Source organism: Opisthorchis viverrini (assembly GCF_000715545.1).
Source record: "Opisthorchis viverrini unplaced genomic scaffold opera_v5_49, whole genome shotgun sequence".
Lineage (NCBI taxonomy): Eukaryota > Metazoa > Platyhelminthes > Trematoda > Opisthorchiida > Opisthorchiidae > Opisthorchis > Opisthorchis viverrini.
In genome coordinates, this window is record NW_008751705.1 from 1,496,840 (window position 1) to 1,522,590 (window position 25,751).

The 25,751-nt window shown below is 45.8% G+C and overlaps 2 protein-coding genes across 2 annotated transcripts in view; one reads left to right on the forward strand and one right to left on the reverse strand.

Annotated features, from left to right (window-relative positions):
• Positions 1–938: 938 nt before the first annotated feature.
• Positions 939–25,751, reverse strand: part of T265_13254 (hypothetical protein) — a gene marked incomplete at both ends in the record, with an annotated part of 67,862 nt that continues 43,049 nt past the window's right edge. Inside the window, 13 exons of the mRNA XM_009167955.1 lie at positions 939–1,576; positions 2,301–2,612; positions 4,171–4,594; positions 4,691–4,916; positions 7,869–8,237; positions 8,587–8,852; positions 10,856–11,111; positions 18,103–18,623; positions 19,159–19,678; positions 20,623–20,908; positions 23,830–24,046; positions 24,146–24,320; positions 25,194–25,427. Coding sequence (XP_009166219.1) covers positions 1,444–1,576; positions 2,301–2,612; positions 4,171–4,594; positions 4,691–4,916; positions 7,869–8,237; positions 8,587–8,852; positions 10,856–11,111; positions 18,103–18,623; positions 19,159–19,678; positions 20,623–20,908; positions 23,830–24,046; positions 24,146–24,320; positions 25,194–25,427 — 3,939 coding nt within the window. The remainder of the gene's footprint in view (positions 1,577–2,300; positions 2,613–4,170; positions 4,595–4,690; positions 4,917–7,868; positions 8,238–8,586; positions 8,853–10,855; positions 11,112–18,102; positions 18,624–19,158; positions 19,679–20,622; positions 20,909–23,829; positions 24,047–24,145; positions 24,321–25,193; positions 25,428–25,751) is intronic.
• T265_03443 (hypothetical protein) lies at positions 11,416–11,631 on the forward strand (the record flags this gene model as incomplete). Its single annotated transcript, XM_009167927.1, has 1 exon — positions 11,416–11,631. The coding sequence occupies one exon, from the start codon at positions 11,416–11,418 to the stop codon at positions 11,629–11,631; it is 216 nt and encodes a 71-aa protein (XP_009166191.1).

Sequence of the window (25,751 nt, forward strand, 5' to 3'; positions counted from 1 at the left end):
TTAGTGAAACAAACTCATGGTCTTCATTTCTAGTAGTCAGACACCTGTTGGGTAAAATAGTCACGTACTCACATGGGCAGATGTCGCACGTTAGCACGGTATGCAAGGTCAAACAGCCGGACTAGAATGAATACGGAACAATTTTATTGGTCTTACCCCTTTGAAAAACCAGCACGCCCAAATGGTCTTATAAGCTGATCACAGCAATTCGTCCTTTGGACAGTGCCAGCCAGTGAACGAAAGCTGTCGAAACAGATGGCACTGATAACTGATCAAACCTAGAATTTACGTATACACGACCAGATCACGTGTACACGTTGTTTAGGAGCATACAAGAATGTGTCAAGTAGTCGGATTGGAGCAGTTCCGCCAGTTGGTGGTCGTACTTTAGTAGATCCAGTTTCTCATGCTAAGTCTCTCTGTCACCAGTTGCAGTCCAAGGACACATAATGTGTCCACAAAAAGTTAGTAGCCATCTACCTAAGTCAAGCAGATGAACGGCGCTTACTGGGATGCGTAGATGGCGAATGAATGGCGGATACATGTTCAAAGGAGATTTCATCCTGTCAGTAAAGCCAATCTATGCTGAAAAGCCGAGAAGCCCTGTACAGCTCTTTCATCCTTGTTGAGAGTCATCAACAATGCACTTCTCACGAGTGTTTCGAACCCGCGACTTTCCGAGCAGCGGTTGAACACTTAATTGTTTGATCAAGAGCGGCTGATCAGCAAACACACATGGTTAGGTAATCCTTATTTGGAAGTCGTCTTCACAAGGGAGTTCCCAACAATTCCAGTAAGGTCTTACAGGGTTAGACTGTGTTACTCGCAGTTTTATCCCATCCGTTAGTGCGTATATCACCCACGGCCACTGTAACCGCATCGTGAAACAGACGATATCCATCGATCGGAAGGTAAGAAACAAGTGAACCAGACACGCATGAAAACAGCTTATTGGATGTACATAGTACAGTCAACGCCTTCGTCTACATGGTAAAGTCAGATTACCTGACAAAGGGAAAGCAGGAGCAAATCGGTACAGAACGTTCGGTTGTGAGATGACCGGGGGCGGAGTTTCTACGACAGAGAACGGGCTAACCGATAGGATTCACAAACAGCCTGCTTGTGCCAGGTAGGGCAGATGAGGGCAATGGGGTAGGTCAATGGAAGGATTGTAAACGACAGACCAACACGAGGATGTGCGATAGCGATGGAGGAGGAGTCTAACGGGGAACTCAGAAGTGATACCTGAATAGAACAGGAGCTGTGGGGGGGGGGGGGCTGGTAATTGATGTGACTGACGAAACCGAGCCAATCACGTGAACCAGATGAGGCGCCTACCAATGGCGGTCGCAGTGACCTGACACAGAGAAGAAAGCCCCAAAGTGCAGTGAGAAAGACCGGAAAGGATGATAAGGATGTGAGAGGAAGGTGTGCGTTGTGAACTCAGATCATGCCCATTTCCAAACTTGGTGGTGTGAGGAGTTCGGACGAAGTGCTCGAAGCTAACTGGTGACTCAACCACAGTTGGTTCAAACGTTCGTATTCCGTATCGACCAGAAAAAGTGGGTTGCCCCGACTGCAAGGGAGAATGAATCGATTAAGAACAATAGGCAAAAGTAAAAAAGCTCTCAATCAACCGATCCGAATTCTTAGTACTCATCACCCTTACGAAAATACGCTGCTTTCATGCAAACTGAACCTAGGGAAAATGGACACGTGTCTGAAACGAATGTTTAGTTGGTCATTACTAACAATAAGCGAGTGAAGTACTTATCAAAGAGTTTAGGTAAAGGAAAAAAGAAGACCGTAGGTGAAAAAGTAGAAAATGGGGACGGATGGTGGCGACTCGGGCTTGATTCCACACAAGTGCCTGCATAATTGCTGTCGATCTCATCCCAATAACATGTACACCTGTGATAAGGACGTTGGAAGGTACTGTTACATATGTCTATTCACTTGACCAAGCGTTAAGGATACATTCATGAACTCGGTGCGCTTGGTGTTTTCCTAGGCGTGTTCTACCCCACGATCTCGTTGACCTACTGAATGATCCGTATATGAATACTAAAATTAGCATATCACCGAATCTTGAGCAGGATCTGACGATTGGATTAGAAACTCCAAGCAATAGGCCAAGATCCTCCACGAGGCCACAACTAGACTGAATGCATCAACCGGACAGTTAGCCAAGACCATAGGGACACTGAGAAATTCTCCGAGATGATGGGCAAGAGAAGAGAAGTTGAACGATTGTAGTGTCAGTGAGATAAACACGATTAGGTACGATGAAGATGACATACCGAAGTCCGGGATCTGTTTCGCCAAAGGAGTCTCGGTATGGTGAGGTCATTTCTGTGAGACGTCGAGCTTGATCAGATAGAAGGTAGACCCGACACTCATGCAATCGGAGGGTCAAACTGTAGCCAGAGTGACATCGACGTGAATGTGCCTGCATGTCATAGACGACTAGTTCACGTCTTGCGCCACCTGTCGAAATGCTGGCTTCTGATTGAGGCTCGATAAGACGACAACCATAGCACACGAGACAAGCCATATGACCGCAGACCAGACAAACACTGGGGTCACTGTGCACATGACCGCCAACGTGACAGCTGAGAGGATGAGAATTGAGGGAAATCGGCAGGTTGCGCATTCGATTGGGATAAAAAGGATGAGGTACTCGGTTAGTCCTAGAAGGATTTGTTTTTCATATCAGAAGATGAAGACTTCGTTCTTAGCTTCCAGGGAATTAATCAATTTTAAGAATGAGAGACTGAACCTCGGCAACGTTACATAGAGCATAGTATAGGAAAACATAGTCTATTCTTCGAACGGGGATTGTAGATTGCACAATAACATCAAACTTTTCACAACAACGACCCATGGGAAGAGTATTGACTGAGCTAGTTCGGCTACGACTTTCCTAAACAGACGATTCGAAGATGAAATGGAGATTCGCATCGAGGATGCCAGAATGGACCAGGTCATTCCTAGTAAGTCAGGGTTGTCAATTAAAAAATTTCATCATTCCTCCAGTGAAAAGGATTTGCCACAGTATTGTGAGGGTAGAACGGAATTAAAGGTATTTTATCATTGGATCCTGAGGGGTATTGACCAATCAAACCGGACAGTTTGTAATGAAAGAGCTCGATAACACTATGTTGGCAGTTCCATGAAAACCACTTACAATAGCAGAGATATTGATCCATTAAAAACCAGACTTAGGGAGAACCTTATTACCCTATTTGGCTCCAAACAGCGATTGGGAGCTAAGATTCTACCTGTGTGATTAGTGTGTTATGATAGGACATGTTTTCAGTTGATCTCCATAACGACAATGCGAGGCTCTGCAGAAGTTTGACAGAGGAACCTTATTCAACAACTCGTTGGCGGCTCCCTCGGGTGATTCTCCGGGATGTGCACAGCTATTTGTGAACTGCTGACACTGTGCTGCCGACTTCGGCTAAAGCTTGTAGCGGCCCAGTCACTCACATACTTGACTGTTCAACTCACAGTCGCTCACTGGATCGCGAGGCTTGTCTTTTTCTCACACTCACAAGCACGTCGCATTAAGCTGACACATCGGACATCGATTGTCTGCACCGCCTAGTCAGCGCAGCAACCACTCATGTGCCGACGCGCCCACATACACGCACTGGGACCTACATAAAGGCAAACCGAACCCAGTCAAGACACACAGACTCGCGCGCGCGTAGGGAGCAGGACGTCAACCTCTCCACAAGTCCACGGACAACCATGGAGTACGTGTAGCAGTCGAACTGCGGAGAAAAACACGTTCCCGCCGTCCGGACTTCCACCACGGGACTCTCGCATCCGATAAGTTCCCTTTTTGACTTGCTCCCATCCTCGCACTGTATTTATTTTCATACGTGTCGCAACCATACAAAAACTTCTATTAGTGCACATACACCTTCTGATTTGTATTATGGCTATAACTACCTGTGCACTAATAAGCTCTACTCATCAACCTTGTTTTTTTAATCTCCACGCCACCATCTCCATTCACCTCTATCGTCATGTGGCAGGAACTGAACTTCCTCCCATGAAGAACAGGAGCGCAACTGGGTGAACATACACTGAATAGATATATACTTAGATGCAGCATCTTCGAATGCCGTACACACACACACACACACCAGAGTAACTCACTGAAAGTCGGTAGTAAGCGAAAGGAGCGATGTGTACTCTCGAGGAAGGTGAATTAACCGAGGAATTCTCAAATTCGGATTTGGAAGGAGGGGACAGTCGAGCGATGGTTGCGCAGCGAAAGGGGGCTTCACATCAGCTTCAGCATCACGAAAAGAACTAACAAAATGAGAACGCAGACGACGATAAAGACGTCGACTCAGTGCAGCACGACCAGCCAGACACCAACTCGTGATGAGACGTGCAAGCCAAAGCGATTCAGACAAGGTGGACACATTCTGCTCGTCCAGCATTGATCGCAGGGATTCCGTGGATAGGCTGTTGTCAACTGACTCTGCAGGAGGACTAGACAGAATGACCATGAGATCTGTAGGTCCCAGAGGAAGATCCAGGTAGGTCAGCAGGGTAAGATACTCATCGGGGCGGTCTGTAGAAAATGACCAAAATGTACGGTAGTGAATTGAACAGGTAATGACGCAGTTAATCTGGGGACATAAACTTTCAAACAAATCGAGACACGAACCTGCCGGTCTGTCACCCGATTGCTGAAGCCAAGTGGGAACGGGAACTCCGGTAATTTGGTGGATCACAAACGCCGCGATCCGCAGAAATGGCAAACAACTGGCACGCAAATATAGACTTAAGGATTGGATCAGAGACTGAGAAGCATTGCCCGTACCGTCCGAAGATACGCCATTCACAGGTGGTAGACCGGCCAATAGCCGCAAACGCTGCCAAACCTGAAGAAGCTGCAAAGAGAAGGAATCACCTTGAATGATAGGTATGGTCGTAAAGAAAATATTCGCGGAGAGACACGCTATACAGCTGACAGACAACCAATGGTAGACGCAAGAAAAAAGGACGCCAGTAAACATGACGGGGAAAAACTTGACAATGTTTGCCTCGGCGACACGAAGAACATCGAACGAGGTAAGTGTTTTCCCATAAGGAACGGAGGACTGCATTTCTGATATATGAACTAGGAAGACACTGTTGAGCCTGGAAAAACTCTACAAAATTAGTGACCATTGACGCAACCCAATTAGAAACACAATTACCACGACAACAAATCCAGTAGCATGATTGGATCTGCGTCCAATGACGCACCGTTTTGTGCGAACAAGGACGTCCCCTGAAGACGGTTGTACTATAATACTGTACGCCTTATCACAAGATACTCTATACAGCTTGCTCATTCCTCCGGCGAATCAACGACTTATTTTTTCTATATGATCTGGTTACTCATGAGTAGCATGGTTTAGCCTTTTTATTGTAACGTTATTTCGCCTCCTCGCTTCTCGTTTTCCAGGTTTTTTTTGCACCTGCTTACACACTAGGATAAGAGTTCGTTGTCTGCAATTTTATGCCAACTGTACCTATTTTTGAGCGTCTGCTTCGACGGAAAGATGGGTCCGTCCGGGAATCGAATCCGGGACTGCTAGGATGGCAAACGAGTGCGTTATCCACCAGGGCCGACCCGGCTTCTCCAGGATTTCCTATTTTATATTACGTTCGTATTGCGTCTCGCCTAACAGTTGTCACTAACATTTTGTTTCAAACGGGCCTAACCATGCATTCCGAGTTGAGACGCTGCATATGCTGCTGCGCCACGCTGTCAACTAAAGACCGCGGGTATATTTAACTTGTGCAAAATCCCCTCGATACAGACAGCTTCCGTTATCTCCCGAACGCACTAACTGTCTTCCGAGACACTATATCTGTACAAGGCCTATTATACACTGTACACGTGGATATCATTTGGAAGTTACTCGCTATTGCTTTCAGAAAGACCTGCTGCCTTCTTTTCCGTTCCTACCGATTGTGCTATTCTTGACTGTAGTTATGCTCAATTCATGATGTTTGTTCATACGACCAGTCCTCAATATAGAATCTACTGTCCCCATCCGTCTGTTCGTACTGCTTACTCAATACGAACGACGTATAGTCCAATCACCCTCATAATCCCAAGATACTTAGCAGCCCGGAGCTTACATAGCTGAAACAGAAAATACCAGGATACGCACATCACCAAAAAGACGGGATGTGGATAGCTGGAACCGAGCGAAGATCGGTCATGGGGGGAGGTATGATATGAGGATTTCTCGCACCCAGACAGGCCGACGGACGGACTCCTGGTCCAAAATGCTTGTCGCCTTGTTTTCCTCTCCTCGTTCTAAACCATCATTATCATCACTGACCGCAACACTAGATGAGAACACCGGTGATTCACCGCCGCACAACCTCCAGCACTCAGACAATCTAGGTAAAAATTGACCATATACTTCAGTGTCTCCTGTCAAGCACAGGGAGGGTGACATGGAACCCAACCCCGAGGGCGGACATCACCAAAGATACCCAAACTTTACGTAAAGTCATTCATTTTTGTCTGCCATGTCAAATTCTGCTCACCACCAGGTTTCTGCCATTCCGAAGCAGGCATCGGAAACAGCGCTCGTGTCGGTAACTTGGCATGCGCAACACATTGTTCAACCACATTTCCTTGCAATGTTTGATGTACTCTTCTACCGAAATATCGTCTGTTTCACCAAATACCGTTTCCTAAACAACCCATCACAGTCGGCTCCAGGTGTAGTTGTGTGACGTTGGTGGTTAAAGGCTTGCACATCTCTCAGATCCTCCGCCCAAAGTGGCCAGACCTAACAGCCGTAGAACGATGCAGTTACGGTGCAGCCTGATTGGCCTTTGAGGCCACAAGGGACATAAACTGGCAAACACGAATATGGCCTTCAAGATTGGCGCGTCCTCTTCGTCTGTCACACTACTGTTAGTAGAGTTCACGCAGTTTACGGGATACACAAAGTGTTCCACAGCTTTCAGTGTCACTCCTTGGACGTGCAGCAGGACTTGGCCCCTTGCTTGGGGCGAAACACTTGTCGAAAGGCTGGATGAGCTTCCGCTATTCTTCAAAAATGAGTGTAGTTATAATGGGGGTTAAGCAAATTCCTCTAGGATTGCCACACTCACTGCAAGCGCCATTTGGACACCACTATCAACTCGTCTCACCAACTTAGGAATGAGGATCTAAGCTGCATCTTTGAAGAGCGCGGGTGGAAGTACGCCAGGAGCGGTAGAAGCTCGGTGACACCTGAAGGACAAGAGTGTTCCAAGTTACTGATTAGGAGCCGTGCTGTGAGTCNTGCGGCTGAGCGAATTCGGATGGCCAGTTTTCAAAATGGGACGTCGCGGGCAGGATTCGAACCTGCGCGGGGAGACCCCATTGGATTTCTAGTCCAACGCCTTAACCACTCGGCCACCACGACACTTACTAGGGCGCGTCTGGTGTCTACGCAAAGTTGATTTATATACATTCTAGCTTCTCACACACTAAAATGAACTCGGCTACTGGGGAATCGTTTGCAATCAAATTGCCCAGCCCAGCGAACAAACCAATGAACATCTATGCTAACTGAGCTACCAACATCTTCCTCAAAAGGGCTATTTCTGACAACGGTGCCAGTATTAAGCACCAAGCCACCATGTGACCGTTGGATAACTTTGCCCCGGGATACGTAACTGGAAATATTGCGATCATCTCAAATCACTCTGGAAACGAGTTAGCAAGGCGTAGGAAAGAAAAGTTTCCGTGGATTGGGGAAAAATTCACCCAGTGATGGCAGGCGAAGTAAAACAGACACACAGACGGTCCTGGGGACACGGAAATCGCAAAATTTAAAACATACCTGCAGAGAATACCAACCAAGATGTCTTAAGTTTGAATTGGGATTTTGGACATCATCAAATAGAGGGTACAACTCGGATACCGCGGACGTATCGTCACCGGTAGGCATCCATGCCAAAAGTGCTTGCACTAACAAGGCTGTGTAACACAGACGAAGAAGATGAGCGTCGTGTGCATCTCCTATAGGTTGCCGAGGTCTGCCTTGGTCACAGGCCAGTAGCGTGGGACCCAAGGCACCAGGACCGGTCTCTGAAGTCATCTGGGCTGTGAGTTCTGCCGCATCACGTTCACACTGGCATGAAACTACACCGTCCTCCTCCAATCCTGGTCGAAGATGGAGTAGGCTGAGGAACAAAAACGTTATGTCCACCTAAAACGCAGTAAACAGACAGTGTATTGAGTGACGATAGAAAGCGAAAGAAACAGGAGATTGAGCTTAATGTTTGTAGGGTAGAGTGAAAGAGGATTTGAAGCAAGTGGAATGTGTGGAATCGAAACCATGCACCAGGGCCGTTCTACCACAGATGCCTGACCCGCAATCGGCGTAAAACGTTCGGTAGATATGATAAACGGTTAGTCGGATATCGGTGGATGTATGCAATGTGACTGCCATCTTGTGCAGAAGGCGCTTAATGACTTGGAGAAAAAATGATGCGACAGAAACTTGATAACATATGGCATATATATATATATATATATAAATATAACATGTGACTTACCTCCCACAATAGACTAACTGGTCCATTATGGAAAGACGGAGATACAAGGCGATCGGAGATGCACGGGCCCGAGTCGACAGATTCTGTGCCAGTAGGTGGGGCTCCCTCGTTAGAAACGTTGTCCGACGGAACTGGCATGAACACGTTTGAGGTGAGCTGTGGTACCAAGAGATGCCACAGGTATCGTGCATCTTCGGTGGCCGCAACGCGCATAGAAAGCTCAGCTACATGAAGTATGCTCGGAGGTGTACTCAATCGAGGACATGCTACAAACAGAAGAATGAAAGGTTAATAATTTCTGACGTGAAGCAAAACTATCACATACATATACGAAAGAAAAAAGCATCTTTACCAACCTTGGGATCCTCTTGACAATTGGCTAACTTTTTTTCGTGTCATCGTGATCTGAGGTTTGCATACAGGCAGTTTTCAGGATACGAAACACTTAAAGAAGCAGCTAAGATTTTTTCCCAAATAACTATAAGCGTCGAATTGGTACTCGATGGTTGGAACCTGACACTCAGTCTTCATTCGCCCTTTTAGCTAGATTTCGCTCACAGCACCACTTTAATCAAAGAAAGTTTATAAAGGTGGACGCATTTAGGGCGATGGATAGAATAGACAGCAGTCATATCTTCATGGAAAGAATGACAAACGAAGCACATTAATATTCAAGGATATGACGTTTTCAACTCTTATAAGATGATGAGCCCTAATGCCTTGGAAATTTACGTAAACCTTTAAGCTCAATCTCTCCCAAGATGTAACAATACCTTTCAACGATAGAACACCGCGTTGAATAAACATTCGAAAACTGTAAGAAGCAACATTGTCTAACACAGTAGACCCAAGTAGAGACGTCTGGAACATTGTATATCAACAGGGTTCATTAGCTGATCGAAACGGTGGTAAGCAGTAGCACCAAGTCCTTCGAGCCTGTCAAGTAGAAAACCGCATCAGCTGTCCATTTATTGCGCAAGAAGTCACTTGTTGAAGAAACCGTTCGATAGACGAGTTCATACAACACGTCAAGAATGTTGTGCATGCCACGCTTGCTGGTCTCCGTCACCCACAAGAAGGGCAGATAAAACGACTGCAAAAGCCATGTCTTAGTATGAACAAATCAATAACCCCGTTGTACGGTATCCAGAGGACTAGTCAGATGATACCACACCCCACTCAAAACATGCGATAACAGGTTCAAATTTCATTCAATTAGTATACAGCAACAAAATATCTATCGATCGAAAAATGGTAGAAACGGGGAGGGATAGTCATGATTCAGAGGCGATCACTTAAAGAGGTAATAGATGACGAATTGCTTTAGCTACTCCATTTAGTTAAAAATCCAACAAGCTTAGAATGGAGATGATAGATTTCATGAGGGGACGCCATTGATTGCGTAACTCATTCAAATCTGTCCAGGCCGTTGACAAAATGGTCCCCATCCACAAAGGTAGCAGTTGTCAATAACAGCGACATAAGAATGGTTTGAGAACGAATGATTTTCCGCCAGGGTCGCCTAATACACAATATTTTTTGGCTGGCACAAATCCGTTACGACATTATCAATGGTGCCCTCGCCCTGTAGGTGAAGCCAATCGGTGCTGAGAAGCCGAACAGCACCGTACAGTTGTTTCATTCCCATTGAAAATCATTAGCAGTGCGCATCTAACGAACCTCTACAGTCATTCGAAATAGCGACCTCCCAGATAGCAGTTGAAGACAGGTGTGTTTACCTCTTACCCAAATTTACACATCCTTAAATCACGGAATCCAAATCACGTGGCCATGCGTTGATCTGCTTCTCGAGTGACGGCTTCTCAGAGGAAAGAACTCCTACAAGAGGTGATCTTGCACATTCAACCACTAGCGGGGAGGTTGCGAGTTCGAATCTCCCTGTAAATTCGTGATTCCAAATAAACAAGAGACAGTTGTACAGTGCTTCTCGGCTGTTCCTTACAGATTGGTTTCACTTACAGGAGGGAATTTTCACTGAAAATTCTCATACCTCCTCACATCGCCAAATAATCTTCAGCATTTTTGTGTACGTCTTGGATGCTTGTTTGGTCTGTGTGCAGTACCACGTGCACTGAACACACACACGGTTAGAATAGCTGTTCACGTACACACAAAGCTTTGTGTAATAACACCTTTTCAAGTGGATTAACATGATCAACATCTAAAAAACGAAAAAAAACATTACCGATTCAAACGCAAGTATACACACATGGAAATTCAGAAAACAGAAGACCGCAAAACCACTAACTTTCGTCTGACGAAGAGACTGTAAGTGGTACGCAGTAAGCCCACCACCACCACTGGGTGGGACTGTCACGGAGTTGAGGCCAGCAGAATTGGTGTTCCTCGCCTTGTTGGCAAGTTGGATAGCATCCACGAGAAACCAAAGCGTGCCGGCTGTGGGCAGCTAGAGAAGTTTGTATAACGTTACCCAAACTATGTAGGCGCCGCTCCGCAAGCCCACCGTTGAAAAAGTGCTCCCGAGGATTGTTCTGACGCAAAGCCTTGTGAGGATAACAGAAAAGAAACGAAAAGGTGGCTCCAGTTAAGAATGCTAATAAATATGAATAGTTGGGCGAGGCTTTCACCAGATCAAAAATAGGAAGGAGCAAAATAGACAGTCTGCACTCGCGTAGTTCCGAAAGCGTTTACTGATCTGCAGAAAATATCCAGAAACATCCAAGGCCCGATAAAAAGTAAGGTGAAAAAGCAGAGAGAAAACGGTCGGGGTTGATTGTAATGAATTGTGTCCGTGGATGCAGTATCGAAAGGCAAGTAAAAGCAGGCATTACGGCCTTAAGATACACGATGACACAACAATTACTATGGCTCTGTCGAAACATACCTGTCTGTGACTTTGACGGTTCATTACCAAACCACCAGATGCCAACTTATCCATCGTTACCGGTTAATTCAATCGCGTTACAGACCGTTCTAATGGGGACAGAGGGGTCTCGTCAGACAACAATCCTGTTACTCCCTGACAAACAAGATGAACAAGATGAATTCAACACAATGACCTAGCTGGACCATCGTCTCCAACGTGTGGCTGTCATTCCGTTATTCTTTTTATCCTCGGTCAACGGGAGTGTAGCAGCCGGAAACACTATACTTTGATTGAATATCGACTGGCTGACTAAAGCAATTCAACCGAGAACTGAGAAAATATTCATTTAACACTGCGTTTTCGTTTACATCATGACTCACGAAAAGACCGTTTCCATATTCCAGGTTGTCTGTTTGGGTAATAGCGATGTCAGATGGTTTCGTTTACGGAAAAGCAGTCTCACTGACGTCCACAGTCATGGAAGCTTGAAGTATCAGCAATGTGCCCGGCTTATGCCTCCTCGTCTGAACATCGTTATAGCTTGATCACGCCGAACCGAGCGATAACTTTTACTTCAAATGGGATGTGCGGCCAAATCTGCCGCAGCTGTCATACGTTAATGGACTCACCGAAGCATGCCTCTCGCTGTCTTTAGGAGAGTTGAACATAACAACCACTCGCTCCTTCTGATTATTCATTCCTCAAACGAATGATAACTTGAAGACAGAAGTTTCGGGCGAACAGTGAAAACGAAATCATCCGTCTTGTGCCAAAGGAAATGACTTTCAAAAATATTCCAGTTTACTTGTAGGCCAAACAAGGCCAACCAATCGGTTAGGTCATCAGCAGGTTGTATAATCTGATCCTTAATTAGATCGCTTTGTAAGCCAGTCGATACGTGTAAACTCTTAAATGACCCTTCTCATAGCGCACATTATCCTCCAGTGGTGGGGCGGCCAGTGAATGCTGAGTTCACAGTGGAGGGATGGATCGCGCCTTGCATATACACTCATAAAGGGTAACTATTTGTAAGCAGAATCATGTTCAATAAGTGACGCAGTGTGGTCCATCATTGGGGTTGTTGGTGGAACTATGGGGATGCACAGTGAAACACGGTCCCGAATCAAAACTGCATTCGTGTGTGGCTGAAACTGTGGTGGTTCGAGCAGGAAAGTAAATATAGGTGAGGAAAACTAGTCCCTGCAGTGGCAATCAACAGGCATGGGTACGTAGTTCCAGGCATACACTTCAAACTATAAAAAAGCGTCTACTCACGAGTAGCTTGGAAAACTACCAATTAGATAGCCGGAAGCTAAGGTTGCTCTTGCTCTCATAGCCCACAACATACGCTTAGCCACTGCTATGGAACTCTGCCGAAAATAGCCCAACACTCCGGAAGAGATTGAAACCCTCTTCCCCCGTGTGTCTCTCCTGGAAGGTTAACACATTAACCTGACTAGCATTAGAGCGCCATCTAGGGTGCGACTGGGCCATGTCTGAGAATGTCTCTAACCATGAATGTGTCCCGCTGCATATTACTATTCGTATCAGAAACCTGGCCGCTGTGCACGTCAAAAACGTTCAGTGTTTGAGCATCGGAGAATTACCCGAGTTTGGTCAGTTACGCAGAGGTACGTCGGATGGTTTTCAGAAGAAGACGAACTGATCATACTCCATAGGTTGCGCTGGTTTGGTTATGTGCCCTGTATGCCAGCTGGCTTACTTCCTCGAAAAGATCATTCCACACCACCACGTGAAGGGTAGAAACAAGACAGGGAAGGTCAAACAATGACTTGTGCAGTACATTCAGTTAAAGGATATCGGCTCAGATTTACTAGAGTCCCCCTTTAGCACCAACATAACTTCTAACCAAGTGCAATTTGCCAGAATTTATTCTTTTTAGAATTGTCGGAAAAAAGCTTATTGTGCATATCACTGAACAAAACTGAAAACTACGAGGGGTTCCACCATTCACCGACCCGTGTCCGAAACGGTGGTGTTTAGAAAACCTTTGCGTTAAAATGTAGTATGCTTGTGCATATATGCTCGAATCACTAAGGTCCGTGAAGTGTCTTACTTGTGTTCAGACTTACCTGAACTGACCCTAGTTCCGGTGCGCATTTCAGATTCAAAAACTGCTTATCTATTGTCATGAACCAAAAAGTTTCCGGCTCAACTAGATAGGAGATGTTTGTTGAGAAAATGGTTCGTACCTGGTTTTAGTCTTTCACGGCCTTCGAAGAAGGCGTTGAACAGTTACGTAAAGGCCAATTGTGTGGTATTCATGCACGCATCGTTTTTGTGTTGTGATTGCCTGTGCTATCGAAGTAACAGACAAGCAAGCAACAGAGTCGAGGAATCAGAACAAGGTAGCAAGTTGACAGTATTTCCTAATGACAAACAGTACGGAAAGCGCCGGCCACCCAATTCAGTTACGTCTAAGAAGGCAAGAAATCATCTACCAGCCACTTCATGCCGTCTTGTTAACAACTATAAGGTGACTAAGTTTGTGTATGACCGACTACCTGCAGACTGATGGCTAACGGAGAAAAAGTTGGGTACCTTCAGTGCTCTGCTGAAATACGGAGCGTCGTCGAGTGAAGTGCGGAAGTTTGTAACCGATAAGTTGCGAAAGGTCCTTACGACTAGGGACATATACAACTACCCCCGAAAGTGTCGACTTCGTCTGCTTAAGTAACTACCTGATAATTTGATTTTCATTGTGGCAGATGTTGTGCCTTCGATCCTTCCTAAGCTCCACCCGTGCCGACGAGTGTTAGCGGTAGAATCGGAGGAAACGCACTACGACGGAATGCAACAAAGTGCGTCAATCAGATGCATTTCAAAGGTCGTGGATTTCGATGGCACACACATGACTAACCGTCTATGGTATGTGAGTAAAAGACCACGGATGGAATCAGCACTGGGCACCCGGCCCTGCATGTTTTTTTAAAGTGACTAGTGTGCTCTTAAGCGCAAACCAGTTAGTTTGTTCAGAATGATGATGGGCCAGCAGTACCAGATAAAAACCTTTGAGACAGCAGCACAGAGGCGAGCAGTCAGAGTTGTGGTCAGCTGTGGCGTCACGTTGTGTCAATTCCATATAGGTAAAGCTATCAGGAAACACGTACATACCTTATGGCTTTCCACAGACACTCGACACAATCCACCGTACCGTACAAAACTGCACAGATTTCATTTTCATTACCTTAATAGGATACAGATTCTGTCACGACTTGAACATACCCGGGCTCAGGACCTGATCTCTTACTTCACTGATAAATGGGCTGTCTGCGAAAGATGTGGAATGATTCACTTTGGTAATGTTACCCGCAATCGTCTGGGAGGACGCCCATGGTTGCTTGCAAAGGTGAGTGAACCAAACCGACGGTCTCGGATATATCATACCGGTGTCACGGGAGGCCGAATGGTTCATAAGACAATAAAATCTCATAAATATGAGATGCATAAACAACTGTGGCCAGAAGGAGGGTGATGATCACGCTCTAAACGTGGTCTGCGGAATGAGAAGTCTACGGCGAGGACCCCGATAGTGCAACATCATCGCAGAGGAATTGACCAAGCAAAATTATGCTAAGTGGCTTTTAGTTTCTGGTTCAAAGTTCCAAACGATTTCAGGCGGTTGATAACTAGGCTGATAAACGCCCGTATCCCTTCTATCAAGACGGATGGCTCCCATGTATTCATTTCTTTTTAGCACTCAAGGACTATTCTGTCTCATGTAGTAAGAAAGCTTATGAACAGACGTCTCATTGGGTCATTTCCCCATCCAACAACGCTGTTTTTTTGGTTTACGATTTACTGGAACGAGAACCACCCCTGATACTGGATTCCATTCTCATGTACAGTTCAGCTAAAGTTATCCAACTGCTGTTCATCATCACCTTCAGCTGTGAGAATATCATTCAGGACACGGCTAACAAACCACAGCACTTGTTGCGAATCTGGTGTCTCCTAGTTTCTGTGATACTGTTGACGAATATGAACCTGAGGCGGCGGTTGAGGGACAGTTCCTGTAGTAAATGGAAACTTACATTTGACATGTACACTTATGTATATGCTAGAAGACACAAACAACACTGCTCCGAAGTCGATATCCTTTGGATGATGCACAGTCGGTGTTCACGTAACCATTCAACTACACGGAGTGCATGATCTATGCCAACCGACTCATACGTTCCTGTGTTTTCAAGATTTTCGATAAAAAAAGTAGAAAAATGCAATGACTTTGCCGTGGCGCGAATGGAATCATAGGTAGTAGAGCACGATGAGATTGATTCACTTATTGCACCTCAAGTAAGTCTTGTATTCGTTAGAGCCTAATATCCAGTAGATATCATCCATATCAGAAATACGAGTCTTCACCTGAAAATGATGTCGTAAATGCACGCTCCTACGAGAATGTTGCTCCAAATTGTGTACGTTGTAAAGTGACGTGAAGAAAAGTATCGTTCACCCTGTAGCACCCTTTCGGTGCCTAGCTACCATGCCACCCGGAGGAAGCACGAGGGCTGGGATACTCCAAGGTTGCCCAAGCCTAGACAGGGAAAATCGAGAGGCAGAGGTCGGATTCGAACCACGGACCTTGCTGTCAGTAAATTCGCGCTCCAACCACTTGGGTTATCTCGCCCCAAAGTGATGTAAGTAACGGCATCAGTCGATTAGTCACAACGATGCCATAGTGTTTTTTTGGATAAACTAACAATACTTCATTTTTATTCATTTCTGAGAACTGCCGACAATACCGTGAACAGGAACCACTCCGCAAAACGTCCTGTCCAGAGGATATGTAATCATCGAAACGTTCAATAAGACACACTGTTTCATCTCGCTCGAGTTTCACTACCGACTTTCATAGCTGGGCAGGATGGTAGTGACTGGGCATCAATGGCGCCGCGCCGCTTATGCGAGGGAGCCAGGTTCAATTAGCTGCATGGCATGACGGATGAGAGCTATATTCAACCAATGTAAGTGACTCTAAACATTTGAGGTTTTCCCTTGATTCACAGCTCCGTGACGCCAATTCAGGTGATATACTTCGGCACCGGCTTCAGAATACCCAGTAGTTCACACCATTTATAAACGGCGATATTACTGCTAGTATCTACGGTTTACTGCCTCTAAGGTGATATCAAGTAGCCTGTCAGAGGAAATTCCACCAACGGACTAATTTTACATACAATTTACGGCAACCATAGGATCTCATATGAGTGATTTGGAATTCCGTATTACGACCACGCGCCTTCGTATGAAATATCCTAGGCTTTTTTTCGATCAGGGGGCGCCTTCAGAGTTAAAAGGGGAGATGCACGTGTATCCGAAAAAATAATATCAACAAATCTACATACAGGAGCAAGCAACCTGGAAAATTTGTACTTGTAAGCTACAAAAAATTGCAAATATTAATTCGTCTATAGAAATACCCACCCCATACCTTTAGTACGTACTGATGTGCAATCCGAGGTACTTGTTGGTATTCACAATGTCTCACTTTAACAAATTACTTACGACAAGACGTTGCAGAAAAGTGAGGACATGGTACACAAGACAATAAACAGAACTCTATCACCCCTTCGCTTATCTACACCCACTTCGAGAAGTACCTACCTAGCAGATGAAGAGAAAGTCCCTTTTAGAAAACAACTAATTTTAGAACGTGTGAATTCGAAAAAACTACAGTACTTACATTCGCAATCCAGACCCGAGGAACTAGAGAGCTGTGCTCCTTGCCTCAAAGAAAACAAATCATCGGTAAAGTATCAATAAACAGCATGCCTTACCTCCGGGACAAGGGCGACTTTATGTGCTTTTCTAGCATCTGCGCTTTTAAACCCAATGCACTCAAGAACTAGTCGCTCCATGTCAATGTGTTTGGAACTGCACGCCGCTTTGTATATTTACGAGAGAGCGACCACCGAACGCTGACCAATCACGCAACCAAGTGACGATGTTCGCAACCACCGCAAGGTAGTCTGGCCATGTTTAAAGGTTAGGCATACCGATGTTCGGATGCTTCTAAACACGAAGAACCCAGTCAGTCTAGTTTGTGTGACGGAACAGCTTAAGCTATGAGAACATCACGCGATCCTGAAAACATAACGGGCAATATGAATCCTAAGGAAACTATAGCTATAAGGTAGGCTTAATATGCACATGCTGCAAAAAACCGAATGTTTTGGATCAAAACGGAAAGGTTTTGGACAGAAATATGACAAAAGGGTGGATGTCGTCGGGCAGGACGCGAACCTGCAACGCGGGAGTGCTCTGTCAGCCGAATAGTCTCGCGTCACACAGATACCACATAGATTCGAAATGACCCAACAGATTTGCCAACGATTTTGCTGAGCCGTTCGTGTCAACCCCACAAGGGATCAGAAGGCAATACGGTTAGATACTCGAAGAAAATAAAAAATCGTTCAGCTGTAACACGCTCCCGGTACCAAGCTGCCATGCTAACCGAAGGGAGAACGGGGGCTGAGATACTGCCAGGTTGCCTAGACAGCGCAGATCGAGAGGCAGAGGTCGGGTTCGAACCACGGACCTTCCGGTCAGTAAATTCGCGCTCTAACCACTTAGACCATCTCGCCATCATACTTAAGAATATCCACACCCGTACATAATCCAAGTAAAACGACAGTTGAACTCACTCTTTCTGAGGAAACTAAGGTATAGGCCATGGTGTGACGTAGAGCACGCCATTCATAGGCCGCTGATAGAATCGTGTCTCGCGCCCGAGTGCAAACGCAGTCAAGAGCAGCCCGGGCTAGCAAATGGTGATGGTTACCACTTCTGGCGTCCGACGATGTTGTGGCAATGCTCGATTGTGCGTCTGAATTCGAAGCGGTTGCATATGCACCACGCAGATGTGAATCAAGTGCATGCAGACGCTCGTAGAAGCTTTTGAGAACCAAGTAGAATCGATCAATAGATTCATGCAGAGCAGGTGGACAGTTGTTAGAACCACTGCGTGAACGCTGTCTGGTAGCGTGGTTGGGACGATCTGTTGAGTCGGCAGATGTATTGGATAGTGTGTTTGCAGCAGCTATGAAGGTAGTCGCGTGTAGGCCAATCTGAAACTCTGCATCCTCGCCTATTCCGATAGTGAAGAAAGGTTCTTCGTCCTCTTCTAGGTCCACTGGTGTAGGCGGCATTATGGGGCCAGTCCCCACTTGAAACAAAAAAGATATCAATTGTCAGCATTGGGATGAGATTAGTTTACTGTGGTTAGATCAGCAATGGTAAGAAACACACTCAGTTGAAAAAAGAGCAGAGAGGGCGTTCTTCGATTGGTGCCAGGAGAGTGCCAATACTGGATAAACTAGATCACAAAGAGCAAAACTTAATGATTCGATAACAGTGCGTGTTGAATATCCCGTGTCCAACTCATCATTAGCTAGCGCACAAAACAGTTCCAGGCTTCTAGTGGATGTGAAAGAACAGCTACCGGTGTAACGGTGCATACTACAGATGAAGCTTGCAAGTAGCGTCTGGTCTAATAGTACAAAGTTCCTTGCTCTTGAGAGCGGCTTCATCCAGTGATTCCGCACTGGGAACGAGCAATTCAAGTTTGCACTAACCAGAGATGTGTATAATGCGTCACAAACACAAATGACTTTGATACCAGCTGAAAAACTATGATGAGCTGGTCCAATGACACTGATTCTGAATCTATGGTATCAAAGCAAAAAGCGCAAACAACGTACGCAAGATATCCGTAGCGGTTCGACGCGCTGAGCGCTGTACCAAGGCGTCAGTGGGCTTTGGTTGGCACAAATCAGCCAGCCGTTGCACCATTGTAAGTAGACTGGTCGAAACAACTGGGGGGTCTGGCGGATGAGGAAGCAGATGTTCTAGGGCAGTAAAAGCAGTCGAACTCGACTCAGCACTGACTGATTCTGCAGACTGTGCGTTTTGCTCTGCGGTAGTTGTAGATGATCTGCGAGGAAACCGGCGAGCACGCCAGAAATAGCGCCGCGTCGAACGGGTGGCAGTCGGGGCCGCATCAGTTGCTGACCCTGCTGTTAGAGTGGAAGCTCCAAGGCTTGGCAGTGACTGTCTCGAGGTCGGTTCATCTTGTTGTATTAATAGGCTGTTGGTGAGGCGGTTGAGTAAAAGAGATACCAGTTCGGAAAACTCCGTCCCCGATGACTTTTGTCCCTCAACTGACATGTCCCATAGGAGTGAGCGAACTAGATTGAAGTCGAAACGCTTGACAACATCCGGCTGAAATGGGCGAAATGGAGGAAGTAAGCTGGTACAATGTGTCATCAATCTATGCTACAAAAGCAACCGGGAGGACAACGGGTGAGAAGTTCTAAAGGTTCGGGACGTACCATAGATGTGTCCGCGAAGGAAATTCCGTCATGGAGGGACGCTGATCTTACATGAATGCACTACAGTGCTATGAATTCACAATCAACCTATCCTGAAGACTAGATGGTCTGTTCAGTGGGACAACCGATGACCCCCAGTTACTTGCCACTGTTATCCAACCGTTATCCGCTAGCAACATGGTCTGAAAGAACTCACTAGGAAGGGCGCTGTTCTGTCCTTCCTGGGCATGTTTAACCGCAGCTACAAACGAATTGGCAGATGATATGCGTGGTAGAATAATCTCGTTGTCTGAAACACAGGTTCTCCGGTTGTAGGGACCAAGCACAAGTGAGCAACAGGGAAAGGTGCGATTTAGAAAACAGGATTTTTTCATACCTCGTTGGCAATATGATCACCTTGAACCGAGGATATGATGATCCATGTGATCCCTCAACCCACACTGTTTGTGAAACAAATCAACACTTGAAGCTCTCATGTGCGTTACCAAGTTCAGTCTAGCTAAGGACAAGATCAGTGCATCCCATAACCAGTTAGACGCTGAGCTTGTATTAGAAATACACGTTTTAAGACAACTTAAAAGCTCTGCAACACACCAAACTACCTATATATTCAACTTTTAAAGCAAACCAAAGATTTCTTGGGTTTGATGGTGATGTAAATACCGGTCGAAATCAGATGTGACGTTCAGTGTTCACAGTAGGTTTACTCAACTGTGGAGATGTGCATCACAGTCCCGATGGCACTACAATGTTTGAGGAAAACACTATTGCTGATACAAAATACAGGCGAGTTCACGGTGCCAATGGATATAGAGACCGAACACAATCACCTACCACAGGTCGACGATCTCCTCCATTATATTCGGTTGTACCTCCTGGAACAGCTTGTCCGGAGTACAGCTCCAACCAACGATGCAGTCCACATAACCAAGAGACGAGCGGTTGGAAGCGCACAGTAGGTCGTGAGTCCGGCTCGCTGGTGGATACAACCAGACGGGACTGAAGCCATGTGCATGGAACAAGGGACTGTAGCGGTCCGAGAACGGGCAAATCTAAGGTTGCAATCGATTTGCACAGAGGGCAACGAAAATCGAACACAAACCATGTGGAAGATCGATGCCTGGAGAACGAACAGAGGCAGCATGGGAGATACACAATGAAGATTTCGAAAAACCTTGTTTATAAAAGTACCGAACACTGATCACCTTCCGGTATCTAGGCACCAGTGACAGGTAGAGAAAGGATCCGCTTATCTCAGTAGATCCTACTCAAAGATTGGACAAATGTTATGTGGATTTTCGGACATCGGCGGCGACCTACCCATGGTCTTCGTATCTTTAAAATGCATTCAGCACAAGAGAAATGAAGATGCAACCGTAGTCAGGAAGCAATAAACAGGATTTCACACAGAAGCCAGGATAGGTTTATGAAAGTACGAAACACAAGGACTGTGTTACAACAGAGAAAACACCTGAGGCAGAAAACATGAAACATCAAATAAATTTCTAATAAATGGAACGCGAATTTAATTGAGACTGGCAAGATGGGAGGACATGCTCACTGAAAGTTACATTCGTCTTAGGACGGGGGAGGGAGCAGATTTAGGGTCAGACTGTGTCATCAGCTGTGGCAAACTTTACGGCTAATTTTCTGCGGATGCCGAGTGCTTAAAAAGCAGAAGTGGTTGGTCTCAGGAAAGCAATCCAGTCCTGATTGGAAAAAATCAAGTGTATCAGGGTTCAACCCCATGTTCGGATTGAACGACCAAGTCCCAGGTTGAGTGTGAGAACAATGGACCTGAATTGGAGATGACTGAAACTTGACACATCTGTCTGAGCAGTGCGCGTCAAAGTGAAACGGACGATAGACGGTCTCTATGGACCTAACCATATCTGTTTTACAACCACCGCTTGTAAGAAAAACCATGCACATGGCTTGATAGTGATTAGGTCGGGTAGACTCAGGTCTGAGCACCTCAAAGGCACCGTGAGACTCTTCGATCGGGTGCTTGTTGCTGGACCAAAATACGCTTATATTATCTCCAAATCACTATTGAGAATACACATTCCTGCCCTGCTGGTTGTTGCCGGATACGATAGATTATTCCACTTTAACGGTAAAGGACTGCTTTTACGAGGACAGCCCAAATCATGCATTCATACACACAATCATATAGCACTTTATTTCGTTCCCTTCGACCTTGTCCGTATCGTGACAGGTTAGGGAAAACATGGCGTACGCATAGGGTGTTTAAATGTCTACTCAAACGAAACACACTTAATTAGAGGTGAAGTTGAGCCATCCAACAAAGTGCAGATAGATTAGCGGTCAGGGAGCGAACCTACTGATCGGAATGTCCGTGATTCGAACCCAACCTCAGCATTTCGACTGCCCGTGCTTAGAATTGGACAACGTAGCATTGTGTCGTCCTCGCGCCTCTTTCGAGTGGTATGGAAGCTGTGCACCGAAAGGGTGTTACAACTGATCGGCTATATTCTATCAACTATGCAACAGATCACAAGCAGGAATAGTAAAGCATTTGCAAGTCGATTCTTCGTCGTGGGCTTAGCAGAAAGTGTAAGTCTTCAAGGGGATTTATTTCCTTGATTACACTATACACACCGAGAGTTTCAAAAATGAGGTGCAAATGGCATAAGAGGGTGGTAACCAACTTGATCAGCTGACGGGCATACCATCCCTCAGTAGGAACGTCCAGGGTTACCAAAATCTTATCCTCGGCGAGGGCAACTCAAAAAGGGAAGTGAAGTGAATCTAGCGAAACAACTTACGCCACTAGGAGTGGGTAATATGGCATTTTCCAACTAAACTTGGGTCGGTGGTTGCATCCAACCACCGCTTAGCTCCAATCCACTCAACTAACAGCGCATGGTTGATGTCCCTTCGATTGGTGGCGAAACGTTTGCAATCAAACGGCCCAGCTCAGATAACAAACCAATGAGCATTCGCACTACCTAAGCTCCCGTCATTATGCTTACTCGCAACTAGTTCTCGATATTAAATATTACGTGAGAGGTTACCGAAAATTCTCTGATAACCCATAACCGGTCCTACCATCTTTGGAGCGTGACCCCCGAGCGACCACCAAAGTTATGTTATACTAGAGTACTAAATTGTACGCAAGTGGGGAAAATATCTATTTGCAAATTACCGGGTTTATGGTATAATTCAATTGCGGAACCTGTACTGGGCGCTCGAAGCGCTTTCAGCTACATTGTGAGAAGCGCAACATCACGGAGAAATAGCTGGACGACGCGCACATCCAACCGACTGAAACATGAGGCGGTCTTTGAGCAGCTCGTTCAGCTGAAGAATAGCATAACCACGAACTTACTTTACGAACGACCGTAGTCCACCACTTAGTGCCTTCTAGTTTTGCCGTCAAACGGACAAAACACCCTACTTTCACTTCCGACTTTTAGATAGGGTTCATAAGCATCTGAATGTACGGTGCTGGTGTAACTAGGTCTTGAGTGCACTCAATACTTAGGTAGATCGAAAACTGTACAGGAGAGACGGTGAACACAAATGATTGATGTTTGGTGTTTGAGTCACTTCTTAGGTTCGGTGGGAACATCGGTTCGGATAGGTAGTGCAGAATTGTCAGATGTGGTTCAGGGGAAACAGCTTGGTTACGGAGGAAAGACAACCGAAACACACACATAAGTGCCACACTTAGCATAAACCGCTAACTTAAAGCTGTTCCAGCAGGGAAGCAGACAATCCAATTGTATTCAGATGATGAAAGCGAAACAGGAAGGCCAGAACTCAGCCGTATAATCAAACTGGCATTGGTGGTAAATCCGAATCAGGACCTCAGAAGAGGACATATAGGCCGTCAATACCAAATGATAAGCATGGTCCGACTGAAAGGACCAATAACGCTCCGGAGCGGTAGATCTTTCATAAGTCAGCTACGGAAAATCGGAGACTTGCATTCTTACTCTGAGGAAAGAGCTACCGAAGCTGAAAAAACTCCAGTATCGGATCAGATGGCTCCCTGACCGAACCAAAACAACTCACCGATTCATATGATCCACACGCGCTTTCAACTGCCGCGCATATTTGGACTTGCACGCCGCGTGCATCGGGTGTGAACAACAAGAAATGAACGAACCTTCTTCACCTATAGGGTCACGACTAGCGACAAGTGGTCGCGGGTGCCAAGGGTCCAAAGGACGTTTGGCGGAACTGTCAAATTTGCCACGGACGATTTGTTCCAAAGTAGCTAAATTGCACACTGAAAGAGATTTTAAAATGAAAAAGTGCGGTTAGAAAGTCTATGAGATAATGGACACACCCGGACAAGTCAAACATATAGCTAGAGGGCGATACTCACTGTCAACCGGGAACGGTTCTGCATTTGAAGTACCTTCCCGTTGATCAGCATTCGATGCCGTTTCAGATGACGGAGCACCGCAAGATAATTCCGACAGCAGGGTTAATCCACCGTGTGGAGTGCCCGCACGAGCAGCTGCGGCCGTAGTGGAAACAGAGGCAAGGAAAGCATCCAGCTGGAAAGAAAAGGGGTAACTTTTGCAGCAGCGATCACAAAATGAAACCACTTCGTTATGTCCTTCGCTGGCAGTCGAAATATCCCAAGATACCGTTCAGATGGTTTTTTTCTGAAGGGCTAAAACAGGTGTACAAGCGAATATGCAGCCAATAGTCCAGTGTTAAACCATTACCGCCGGAATCGACAATTCTGGCTCCACTAGGTATTTATTGCAACTCGAGTCTCCTTCACTCCACAAAGATACAACCCTGTGTCTGATCAATGACCCAATGAATGGTACTTAACAGGCAGTCGGAGTTGGTCGCCGGTAGTTTGTGCCACAGAATACAGTTAGGTTAAGCCAGGTTAGGGTCTTCAGGTTTGATGTTACTTGATCGGACCCTACGGAGCACAACAGATGACAAACGTCTTGCACTAATTAACTCATCAAGAATTTCAGACGACTCTCTCCTGAAGCTATAGCATTATACGGCCGGAAAGGCTCCGTAGGTGGCCCTTCGGTTTGGATAACAGATTATTGGAGGAAGTGCCTCCGTCATTCGTCCGAGCTTTTTAGCAAGAGTTTGAATAAGGGCTATCTATGCATTATGAATCCTTGTAACATATCGCACCGTCTCCTCACTGTCGTCTAGGAGTCCCCATATTCCAAGCCGTACTTGGTGATTGAATGGAAACAGATCATAACATAAGATCCTACCAGACAAGGAAAGTAATTCCCGGTTTGAAGGCTGAAGAGTAAAAACGCATTCCAGCTGGTGGCGGTGTTCAGACTAAATACCGTGGACTTGGTCCAGTTATTGGGCTACAATCCGAGTATCCGTATCGCCTGCGCAGTAGTTTGAGTAACCGAGAACAACAAAAAGAAACTTACTGGGCCGGAAGATTTTCCGCCGGTATAATCCCGAATTTCAGAACTCTGGAACGAGGGATCGAGTTGGATATTATCCTTCGGAAATGACTCGTTTTGCAGATTGGACAGCCGCTTGACAATCTCTGACGTGCTGGGACCTTCCAACCAACCGGAGTTTTGGGAGGATAAAATTGAAGTTCGACAAACATGAGCAGCAATCACCATGCGGCTGGAGGCGTTTGCAGGCACTTCTTCCTGTAACAAGGAGATTGGGAAGATATCAAGTAATTCATCTTCGTGTAGACGATATTCACGAAACCCCGCAATCGAGATTAAATTCATTTTCAGAGATTAGGTCGAGATTAGCCGTTAGTGATAGCTAACAGAAACAAAGATTAGCTAGAATAAGGTTATAAGACAATTATTCGTTTTATACTTTACGTAAATCGAGCTCAAGATCCAACAGTTTGAACTCTTTATCCAAGCAGTTCTAAGGGACACTGACCCAAAAGCTATATGCGGTTGATAATTAATCACAGAGTAAGTAAGACGACATGGCACGCAGGCGATGGTCTATAT